At 38.7% G+C, this 12,330-nt stretch overlaps 1 protein-coding gene across 1 annotated transcript; it reads left to right on the top strand.

The window, feature by feature from the left end:
* The first annotated feature begins 6,055 nt into the window (after nucleotides 1-6,055).
* On the top strand, nucleotides 6,056-8,652 carry LOC103718676 (mannan endo-1,4-beta-mannosidase 1-like). The gene is made up of 5 exons (XM_008807596.5): nucleotides 6,056-6,427; nucleotides 7,184-7,378; nucleotides 7,547-7,669; nucleotides 7,907-8,109; nucleotides 8,300-8,652. The coding sequence occupies exons 1-5, from the start codon at nucleotides 6,104-6,106 to the stop codon at nucleotides 8,625-8,627; spliced, it is 1,173 nt and encodes a 390-aa protein (XP_008805818.4). The 5' UTR covers nucleotides 6,056-6,103; the 3' UTR covers nucleotides 8,628-8,652.
* The last annotated feature ends 3,678 nt before the right edge of the window (nucleotides 8,653-12,330 follow it).

The raw sequence follows: 12,330 nt of genomic DNA, 5'->3' as shown, positions 1-12,330 counted from the left end.
AAGACCACTAGGGACTATGGCCTTAGTGGCATTAAAGTTTGAGGTTTAAGCTTATTGGAAAATGTGACCAGTTGGAATCTGAGCATATGTTTAAGATCACTAGGGATCGTGACAGAAATATATCATAGCTTAAGGTTATGATCATTTGGGACATGATAATTAAATTCAGTGCTTAAGATGTGAGATCACTGGGCATTGTGATAAAATGTATGCATCGGATTTGGTTTTCGATGAGTGTGGAAGGAAAGTATAAATTGTCTTTGATCATGATAAAAAAAAAGAGGTTTGACCTAAGATAACTGTACGAAGGTCAACAATGCCATATCGGTTGTACCATATTCAGATATTATTTAAATGACCTGGAAGTTCAAACTTGATATGGGTTATGATGTGATCGTACTTTTGGTTTTGCTACTAATTATTAGAGTGGGATTTGTACGTAGATCTTCCATAGTATTGGAGTGAGCTAAGAAGATTTCATAATATTGAAAGGAATGTTCTTCGAAGTTGAATATGTATGTGAATCTGTATGTGGTATTGGCATGTTTGGATATTACAAATAGGTCTATTTTCTATTGATATATTTGATTTTATTTTGAGGCTATTGAGTTGGCATATTGATGGGGAAATTCTAATTATTGAATTCATATATTTGGATTGGGCTACTGAATTTTTCTTATAATTGTTGGAGACTATTGGATGTGTTAACTTGAACTAAAGTGTAGATTTATGATCTAACTAGGAATCTTTGCCATTGAGTAGAGATTTAGATTTTGAGATGCTTATGTGAGTTATCATATGTAGCATTGATCATACATATTAAAAATCTTGGTGAAGAAAGATTTGAAGGTTGATAGAGTTAATTTCTAATCATAGTGATATTGGCTCAATGATTTTTAACCCATTGAATTTGAAGTAAATTCTTTTGGAAGGAAGGTTAATCTAAATTATGTAATTGAATTGCTAAGAAATCCAGAGTTAATTAAACCTAGATATTTTTGGATTCTAAGAAGGTTGTGGAGATCACGTAGTGACCTTAAACTTGACTAAAGGATTGAGGGTTAGTTATGGTAAGTATACTCTATATAAATTGAGGACAAAAAGATCTAGAGGTTTTGCTCTAGTTCTACTTGGAAATTTGAAATTTGGAGTTTTTTAAGTCTTAATGCAAAGTGATACTTTAGTCAAAAATCATTTGTGACTTTAGAGAATTAAATGAATTAAATCAGAGTGTGCAGCGGAAGTCTGGTGGTTTGACTTATTTTGAAACTGGTTAAGATCATTAATATTTGATCTAAAAGGCATTATGATGAAATACTTGAGTTAGTTTCAGGAGAATGTTGTTGATTCTATGGATGATCTAAAGGTAGCTATGTAATTTTCACCAGTGGATCTTCTATTGTTGACAACTTTTGGGAGAATCTTGGGCATGTTAAATTTAGCATTTATGATTGATGATTCCTTGGTTGGTCTTAGACTTGGAATGTTTTAACATGGATCTCTTATTTGTTGGAATGATGTGGGAGAAAGAAAAGAAAAAAAAATGATTATAGAATATTAAGAGGATTTGATACTAAAGATTTCTCCTATTTCTATTAAGCCAATTATGATCTCTATGTAGAATCAAGAGAAATTAATTTCTTTGGGATATAATTATGGCATTTTAATCCAAGGTTGGGAGTTTGGAATTCTTTTGAAGGAGATCAAAAGAACTTACTACGTGTGGTAAATAGGAAGGACCAAGTTTTGAGGAGGCGCACGATTCCTTATGTAAAGGTGCAGTGGAGCAATCACAGTAAGAGAGAAGCTACTTGGGAGCTGGAGGAGGAGATGAGAGAGAAGTTTCCTGCCTTGTTCTCAGATTGAGGTATGTTTTAATTTCAAGGACGAAATTTCTTTTTAGTTGGTTAGAGTGTGAAGACCTGAGTTGGGCCCGTCCTAGGGCCCAACATACTGAAGTCGGCAAGGGGTGCCGACTTCAGTTGAGTCATCGTGGGGGTGACCACGATGACCACGCCGGCCGAACGGCCAGCGGGATCTCCGCCCCACCCCCCTCTTCCCTCTTCCCCTCTCTCCCTCTCTCCCTCTCTCCCTCTCTCTCTCTTTGAGAAACTCTCAGAGGAGCTCCCATTCTTCTGAAAGTTCAAACCTTCTCCTCTTCGTTTTTCCCTCTTTGTGAGAGGATCGTCGGAGCCCCACCGCCGCCGGAGCCGCCAACGCCGCCGGGGATCCTTTCGTCGACGACCGGAGGTGAGAAAGACATGTTTTTTTTATCATTTTGATGGTATTCTCAATCGATTTCACTTCCCCTGTTTCGGGGAAGTTTCTTGTGTGAGATTCGTCCGGCCGACGGTGGCCGGCCGAGGTCAATCCGGCCGAAACGGGTTCGGCCGGAGGTGGGTGAACGGGGGCCGGGCTTCCAGCCCCGGTCTCCCTCTCTTTCCTCCCTTCTTCCTCTCCTTCTTCTCTTCCTCTTCTCGTCCGGCGCCGCTCGTGAAGGTTGGGTAGCCGACGGCGGCTGACTGAGCGCCGCCGCCGAGGGCCACGGTCGGCCGCCGAGGGCCGACCGGAGCCACCAGCCACCCCCCCCCCTTCTTCCTTTCCCTCTTCTTCTTCTTCTTCTTCTTCTTCTTCTTCTCCTCTTCATTCTTTCTTCTTCTCTTCTTCTTTTTCTTCTTCTTCTTTATTCGGCCTGGGTGTTTTTCCTCGCTTTGAAATCCGTGCTTTATTTGGGAACCAGATCTTGAACCGGGTTTATATTGTGAACCGGTTCCACCTATTTCATGAATGGGTTTTGTTATGGTCTGATCAGACCTGGTTTGGGTTGGGCTAGGGACCTGTTTGTGGGCTGAGTTGGGCCTGATTGGATCTGTGGGCTAGTTTGGGTTGGGCCCGAAATTTGATCTGAACCTGTTATCTGGTTTGGTTCAATTGGGCCTAATCTGTGTTGGGCCACAATTGACTTGGGTTTAAAGGGTTCTGATTTTAGGATCTATGTTTGATCTTAGGGGCCCATTCTTGGATCTATGAACTTAGGAGTTTAAGGAATTGGAAATAGTTTAAAAATTATGTTTCTTAGTTAATTAAATAATTAATGTTTATGTTTTAAACAGGGGTTCGTGATATCTGTGACAGGGATTCTTAAGCGAACCCAGGTAGGTAACCTTGCTCAAAGTATGATTTACATGTATTATGCATATGTGTATGATTATTTCCAGCATATTGATATGTTTTATATTCTTGGCATCATTATTATTTAGGAGCATGTTTTTGATTGGAAATCGATCATCTGAAAATCTATTATGTAGATATTAGTTTGGAAAACTTATGTTTATATTAAGTTTGATTGTTGGAAATTGTGGATGTGATTTTGGAGACCGCGTGACTATTGTCTAGGATTCCCGCCAATGGGGTGGAAACGTTGGCCCTGTCGACTTGTATGAGGAACTAGTTCCGGCACTATGGGGTGTTTTGGCTCTGCGGAGCATGCTCTGAGGAGCAGAGATTGGGCACCCTGGGGTGCAGCACTGCGGTGCAGGGCTCCATTTGGAGCAGAGTGTTGACACTTCGGTGTGACCATGCCACTGGGTGATGTGGCCGTAGTCATGCGGTTTGATCTGTGGATTATGTTATGCGTGATGTAATAGACTGAGATGGTATATATATATTACTTGAGTATCGGATTGGTTTGCGGATCATCATATTTATTTTGTGCACATGACCTGTAGTTACATTGCATATGCTTTAATACATGTTATCGTGACTTTATGCATGTTGTTACCTACTGAGCTGTTGTAGCTCATACCTGTTTTTGACATAATTGCAGGAGATGATTGATGGGAGATTCGGGAGGAGAGGACTTATGACACTGGATATAGATAGATTTAGATTCATTTTGTCATAAGTAATTGATCTTGTAAATAAATGTTATCAACTTTATTTGAGACATTTGAAATTGAATTATTGATTTGATTATCATAAATGATAGATTTTTAGTATTGATATTGTGATCTGATGCTGTGACTTGAGTGTCTGATTATTCAGCCTTGCACGCCCGTGCGGTCCGCCGTGCGGGTGTGCGGCATCTGGCACGTCCCGGGCCTAGGTTCGGGTTCGGGGCGTGACAGTTATAATGGCAAATAATGGAGGATAATGAAAAAAAACAATGTCGTTATCTTTTCTTTTATCTTTTTATTGGAAAAATATTATTTTCTTTAACTGTACAATCACTTTAGGGGATAATTTTAAAAAAAATTGAGCCCGGCATGTGAGCCTGGTGCCCCTTCCCTTTCCCTCTCCCTCTTGGACTTGGAGTCTGTTTAGGAAACTAGAGAGGGGCATCCTAGTAAGGATGCCTCCTCATCCATATTTGCCACCTTAGTTGAGTCCTCTTAGGACTCATACAAGGAGGCATCCCAGATTGAGGCATCCAAAGCCCCCACACATGCCAAGGGAGAGAAGGGAAGTGTTAGGGCTAGATTCTGCTTCTCCAAGATTCAATGTGAAACAAAGAAAGATGGCTTGCGAAACAAACTTATGTAGCAGAGCAACCACTTGGCCTACAGCATCAAAGATTCAAAACTAGGCAAAGCTCTAGATAGATGCATGGACTGAAGTAGTTAGGATAGTGATTATCAGAGAATCGTGTGCTTTTACTATCTTAGTATCTCATAACATGTATATTCTTCTCATGTTATGCCTATAATCAATGTTAGCATGGTGATTCATAAAAAAAAATGATATTGTTCATGATTTATATTTTATTCCACTGCATTATATCATGATAAAAAGGCCCCATTAAATCCTTCAATATGTAAAAGAGCAAAGATTATGCTCTGGATTAGATTCTACTCCAGATTAGATTTTTCTCCTGCCATTATAGTACATCTAAGTTTTATGTTAGATAATTATGAATTCATGATTATTTCATACATTTTTAGTTGTGCGCCGTGACCATCATGTTGGAATGGTCAATTAATCATTTTGCCATCATTTGCATGAGGTAATGACCCCAAAATATTGATTGCATAAGGTCAGTAAAGTTCTCTCATATGCTTTTAAAACACGAGACTTTATGATTGGACCTTCTATATGCCACCATGCACCCTTCAAGGCACTAGGTGCCTTGGCACAACAATGTATTGCTGCATGGATATTAAAGCAAAGGGCCCCAGCACCGATATTAAAGTGAGAACCTACCTTAAAGAAAGGACTACCGTAGGCAGGTTAGGCTTAACCCAATTTATAAATGTTTGGGTCATGATTTCAAATCAAGACTCAACCTATTGGCTCATCAGGTTGTGTTAGGCTCATGAAAAATTATTTTAGATCTAGATCAAGTCGAGGCCAAGTTTGGGGTGGATGGGGGGTTTCACCAGCTAAGATCGGACGGTTCAGAGTCGCCAAACTCTTGGTATACAATTTTATCGAATTCTCTACATGGAAGGAGCCAAGATATTTTTCTTATCAGATGCAAAAAGAAAACAAAAAAATGCCAGCAGACAAATTCGTTTTAGAAAGAGAACAAGTGCTGCCCGCTCTCATCTGATTTTGAGGATAAAGATCTATCCGCGACAGAACTTCTGCGGACATTGTTACTGCCATAACGATTTAAAGTAAAAGCTCGCGGGGACGAAACAAAAAGCTCAGGTAACGACATACAAAAAAAAAAAATGGCGTCTCCGTATTCAGGATGTGCTCCACATGTAACGGTACGTGACGATGTAGGCCGGCTCATCGTTATCCAACGGCCTCATGACCATGCACAACTAGACTAGTCTCATAAGCTATACTAAAACTCTTGGGAAGTTTTCCATGGATTGCTTTCTTATATACGCATATGATCAGTATTACTTTGCATGAGGTTATAATATTCCTTAATTTGGTTGGCCATACGGACATCTATCCAAGTTGCACCAGATCTTCCTCGTGAGACAAGGAGTATCTATTGTCCTCTTGCACTCGTCTGAGTTCTATATAAACCCCCAACCATTAGAAGCCTCACCATCACAAGCTCAAACATCTGGGCCTTCTGAGTACCCTCGATCTCCTCCCCTTCCACGATCCCTGTTGTTATATTATATCTCATTTTTGTAGTTCAAAGATGGTGGCAAAGAGAGTCCTTTTCAGCCTTGGTCTCCTGGCCCTCTTTGTACTCCAAGGTGGTAGTGCTTATGCTGGGTCTAGTTTTGTGAGGACAAGCGGAACTCATTTTGTTTTGGATGGGCGCTCGTTCTACTCCAATGGGTTCAATGCATACTGGCTGATGTTGATGGCCTCGGACCCGACACAGAGATATAAGGTGTCGTCTGTTCTCCAACAAGCTTCCGATTATGGAATGAGTGTGGTAAGGACGTGGGCCTTCAGCGATGGTGGGAGCAATCCCCTGCAGTACTCTCCGGGTTATTACAATGAGAACATGTTTCAGGTATATATATGATATATACAAACCCATCCATCATGGTAGTCGGGTTTCTCTCCTAGTTAAGCAAGTCACTACACTAAGGTCACTTGGCCTACAACAATAAATAGTTTCTCTTCCTGTCCATAAAGGTGGTGGTAGCGGGTAGCCCCACTTGAACTATTAGATTTGGTTAAGAAAATGTACGTATACAGTTCAACAAAAAAAAAAAGGGCTATTACTGATAAAACTTTGATGACCAAAGAAAACTCGCCTGCTAAAGTTTAATTTTGTTATCAAATATTAGCTTCACGAAAAATGTATTACTGAAATTCTTTTTGTGACCAGAACTATTTTCATAGAAAAATTTGTCACCAAATATTTCACCTTTATTGATGAATATATTATATGTATCGCCGTATATCCTCACCAGCGAACTTTTCGTGTTGACGAATTTTTTTTATCACTAAATATTTTAATAACAAAATTTATTTTTTTTCGTGATGATTTTTTTTTATCATGAATGGGCTTTTTTTTCTTTTGTCCTTTGCAATTATAGTGTAATTTGGACCAAATTTCGATAGCAGGCATCAGTTCCAGAGCTTGTCATTAATCCATTATATCTTTCGGTGTTTAAAAGCATGCTCTACAGTTGATTTAAGATTTTACGAGAAAATGCTCGCATTTGATGATTTCAAAACACTTTTATGGGTCTTTCTTATTTAATTTATTCGACCCTGTATTTTCCTTGAAATGAGTTATTTTTTTTCTTTCGGTTTGCAGGGCTTGGACTTTGTCATATCTGAGGCCAAGAAGCATGGAGTGTTTCTCATACTGAGTCTGGTGAATAACTATGCCGACTTTGGGGGAAGGAAGCAGTACGTTCAGTGGGCGAAGGAGAGGGGAGCGGATGTCTACTGGGATAACGACTTCTACTGGCATGAAGTTGTCAAGAGTTACTACAAGAATCACATCAAGGTGAATACAACCTTTCTAATTTTGGCCTTTGAGTGAGTGTGGACTCCTTTCTTCCTGTGAGCTAGCTTACATTATTTCCTTTCTCTTTTGCCATGTACTTAAGTAGAACCTAGCTTGTTCGAGTATGATACCTTCATAATTGAATATATTTGTCTTGTTTTGATTCAGACGGTCCTCACAAGGAGCAACACGATAACAGGAGTTGCATACAAAGATGATCCTACCATCTTTGCATGGGAGCTTATAAACGAACCTCGATGCGATGGCGACCTCTCTGGCAAGACTGTGCAGGTCCATAACAATACTTACTCATTTCTTTTCTACGGAATTATTATATTTAACTCTAAATCCAGATGCCAGAAGTCTTGGTATTTTTCTGCACAATTCTCGAACTTTTTAAAAGAAATATGGAGGTGTTGCCACTATGACGATTTGAATGCTAGATCTCCACTTCATGGAGAGATGCCAACAAATTGAGCTAAAGTGGGTTAACGGATCCTATTGACATTTTTGTTTGTTACTATATAGAATTGGATTGCAGAGATGGCTGCTTATGTTAAATCAATAGATAGCAACCACATGCTTGAAGTTGGATTAGAAGGATTTTATGGGGAGTCAATGCCTGAAAGAAAGCAATTCAATCCTGGCTATGAGGTCGGCACTGATTACATCTCCAACAACAAGATAGCTGAAATTGACTTTGCCACCATTCATGCCTACCCTGATCAATGGTAAGCTGAGTCTCTAACCATTAACTTCTTGAAGACAAAAATTAGAAAAAAGATAAAGATGTACAGTATGTTCTGCAAGGAGAGTGCATGGTATAATTGGCAAATTGTGAATTACAGTAGCATATTATTCATACCGATAATCTGCTTCTGTTCACAAGACACTTATGTTAGTTGGCATTTTTTGTCACAGGATTTCAGGCTCTGATGATGCTCAAATGGCATTCCTCCGAAGTTGGATCCAATCCCACATTGATGATGCTGGCGCGATACTTGGAAAACCACTCATGATCACAGAATTTGGGAGAAAGACCGAGCAGGATTCCTTCTATGGGACAGTGTACAACATGATCTACAACTCAGCCAGAGCTGGGGGCCCATGCGCAGGTGGACTGTTCTGGCAAATGCTGGCTCAAGGGATGGATAACTTCAGGGATGGCTATGAGATAATATTTTCAGAAAGCCCCTCCATGGCAAGTATCATTTCTCAGCAATCCCACATGATAGCTAGCCTTAGCTAGCCCGCTACTCTTTCCTGCAGAGATGACGAGATCAAAGAAGGACAAGCGCTAAATTTGGAAATTGTTTATTTTCCTTATATAGAGAATAAATAAATGATCTCAACCTGGAGACTCTATTCTTTGTTTTATTAATAAGATGGGTTAGGTCTGTTTCCTTGAGCCAATTATCTTAATTTGAAAGAATTGAGGATGCAAATGTTATCAAAAATTGACTGTTTGATAGTAACAATGGAAGCAAGATTTCAAATTATTAATTGTTATTCATGCAGAAAATAAAGAAATTTATATTCTTTGAATGAAAAAAGGGTCGATCTATAATGGTACTTTTTATAATATTTGTATCTTCCACATTCCATAATGATAATTTTTGAATTATTCAGTTCCAGGGGGATCTTTCTTCAGAAGTGGGAAATAATGTTACATTTTTTGGATTCTGCTCCCGTATTGTCCCACTGATGCAAAACTTTGAAGCTAGGCCTGATGATTATAGGAGAAAATCCCTACTTAAAGAGCAAGATTACTAGAGTTTTCCAAGTTTCTTTCTTCTTTTTTTTTTTTTTGTATTTGATGCTCCAAAAACCCAATCAAAACACCCTTCAGGTAAGGGCCTATTTGGTAGATTCCGAGGACTCTATAGGATAGACCTTGGCCTCTTCCTTCTGATAAGTCAAAATCTCAAAGTTTGGTTCCTCGAAGTCTCTGACATCTTCATAGAAAGATTGATGAGTCAATTCATCCACCATAAAAATAGAACCGACCAATTCCACCATAGTATATGTTAGAATGTACTAGAGTTCATAATATTGGCTATCAATAGCAAAAACAAGTCTTTCAACTTGCACTAGCATCAAAATCAAAAATTCCATGTAATGCTCCAAAGGTGGCCTTAGCACAATGACTATTTTACTTGCAACTACTTCATTAATCTCCTTTTGCAACAGTATGATGGCAGCTACACTTATCTCACCAAGCATGTCAAAAGAACTTGTTGGGATAAGTTCTCTAGTCAGCTAGGGGTAGATGCACCAGCATACCACCGGTATTATATTAGCTGGAAATAGGATAGAAAGATCGAAAGGAAGATTATACTACTAGAGATTCAAGATGTCTTGGCTTTCAAGGACCTTTTTACCATCGCACTACCCACATGAAAGAAGATAGATAGGATAGAACAGAGTATAGCCAGGGCTACGATCGAAGTGATCTTACCTTTTTCGTAGATAGTCTCAGTAAGAGCTACTGTAGTCTCCCCCGTTGACCTTCATTCGTTGGGTGATCCCTTGCTCTCACGTTTGAGTGTTTGCTCGTCGTTTAGGCCGGTGAGTACTACTACTACTACTACTTCTAGGCGTACTTAAGGTCTCTAGCTAGTTTGTTGAGATAGAGTGTAAATAGGTTCACCCTCCTATAATATAGACATGAAGCACTATATTAATATATCTATTGTCAAGAAATAATGTTTAATTAAAATATATCATGGTTGTATTACCTCTAAGTATAGTTTGTATAATTCGCTAATAGATTTTTTCATAAGAAGTTTAGCATTTCTGTCAAACATGGTTAAAGCAAGTTCTCTAGTATGATCATATATTTTAATATGTATGAGATTCCTAGAACTGAAAAAATTAAATTATTAGTATTTCTAGAATATTCAGCGGATTGTAAACTATATCGATGATGGTGGCTCATAAGTAGGGGTGGGGGTCATTAAATATAAGCAGAGGCTAGCTTATTCCTAGCCCCTTGTCAGAGATTAGAGAGAAGGAGTCCATCTCCTCCAATTGAAATTGGGGTTTTTGCTCCCCCCACTTTTTCTTCACTAGAGTAGGCCATCAGACCATGCACTCTACTCCAATATGGGCCATTGGTAGGCCGATCAAGGCCCCGCCAGTCTAGTCAGGCCGGTCCTCACAACCAACCCTTTGGGTGATCACTCAAGCTCTAGTCTAGGCTTAAGACTCAGAATCGATCTTTTTCATATGCTAGTTCAGAGTTGCCACATGTACGGTGATCCTTGGGTATTAGGATATGGTGTAAATACTTCTGTGCTTCTATATCTAAATAATTAGATAGAAGTAGATCCTTCTCATCATGATAAAATCAAAAAAAAAATCCTTAATTGCATCATTATGGCAATAAAATGACATCAACTTAAATGATCATGGAAATAAAAGATATTTTAAATTATTTTTGAAAAAATTCCATTGATGGGGGCTCATTTCTGGTTCTCTTGGCTAAGTTTTTGCCCTTAAAAATAACTTGCTTATCATCTCAAGTAATGCTTTTTCTTAAAGCTCCAAATTGGTGCTTTTTTCTAACTGACCATTTTTAACTTTTGGAAGAGCAAAAGTGCTATTTCAAAATTTTTACCAAATATCTCAAAATAATTGAAGAAAGCTTTTGGCACTCCAACAGGAACTTTTTGGCTCTCCAAAATAGCAATGTTAATAGGGACCAAACCAATATTTGCAATCATTGTTCATTTGTTACAATTATATCATTATGAGTTGACGGTTGTGATGGGCCTCATCAAAGTAGCAGTGGCTTGGAGAGTTGGTAGAAGACATGTGGCAAAAGAAACTCAGTGACATTTCCTCATTACATCTATAGAAACATCCTAATTAAGGGTAGTGAATGATGTCTTGAGGACAGCTAAAGAGTAGATTAATTCAAGAGCTAAATTGCACGCTGAAAAGAAACCTGAGCCATAGATATGAATAAGACTGCATAGGATCTAAAAGCAGAGAGAACACGAGCTCTATTTAAAAGCACATAGGTTCAAGAATAATGAGCATGCAGGTTCAAAGTAAGAATAGAAGACTCTAAAAATTAAGAGCATACATTCTGGAAATTAAGGGCACACGGCTCCAACTCCATAAGCGCATATATTGAAAAATTGATAGCACATGGCTCTAGAGAATGACAACATATAGCATCAAAAATGAGAGGTCACAACCCTAAAAGGAGAGAGAAAATATCTCAAGGATTGAGAGCCCACGGCTCTATCTATGGGCCTATCTTTGGTATTAAGGAGGGAAAAGGTAGAAAAGCAAGAGAACTCTCTCCATTCTGTTCCTCGTGAGGGTACATATAATGGCACATGCATTGGCTCATGGATTTTTAGCTAATGAGAGGAGGGAAAACAAAAAGTGCTAGAGTTAGTGGAAGCTGGTTTTGATGCAACATATTTAAGCAAAGAAAAGAAGAAAGATACGGAGGCAAAAGGTAAGTAGAGGGTGTGCTACAATGGTGAAGGTGTAGCAAAGAGAGAGATAAAAGAAGAGAAAGAAAAAATATTTTGAGCTTGGAGGTGATGTTCATGAAGAACAATGCTAGTAGCAGGGTGAATTAGTCTATGGTAGTAGCAGATTGGATCCATTAGCACTGAGAGATTGATGAAAAAGGCTTGATCGGGATGGAGAAACATGTGTAAAGTTTCATGTTTAATGTTTTTTGTTTATGTCTTGGTAATCAAACATGGTGAAAAAATTGGGATATAATTGATAACTAAACAACTCTAGTGATTCATCAAAATTGAGATAAATTGATGTTCAATATTGTTATCAAACATCTAAATAATCATCATTATTGTTGTTGTAATGAAGGTGATAGTTAGAGCTATCACTAGAAATTATAAACTTGCATCCAACCCAAATTTTACCAAGCCTAATCAAGACCTGATCTTATACCTTAGTCTCATAGG

The sequence above is a fragment of the Phoenix dactylifera genome, chromosome 7, assembly GCF_051530095.1.
Source record: "Phoenix dactylifera cultivar Ajwa chromosome 7, Ajwa_hap1_PhDact_Kaust_v1.1, whole genome shotgun sequence".
NCBI classification, from domain to species: Eukaryota; Viridiplantae; Streptophyta; class Magnoliopsida; order Arecales; family Arecaceae; genus Phoenix; species Phoenix dactylifera.
The sequence above is the reverse complement of the archived record's forward strand: the minus strand, read 5'-3'. Positions and strand labels throughout refer to the sequence as shown.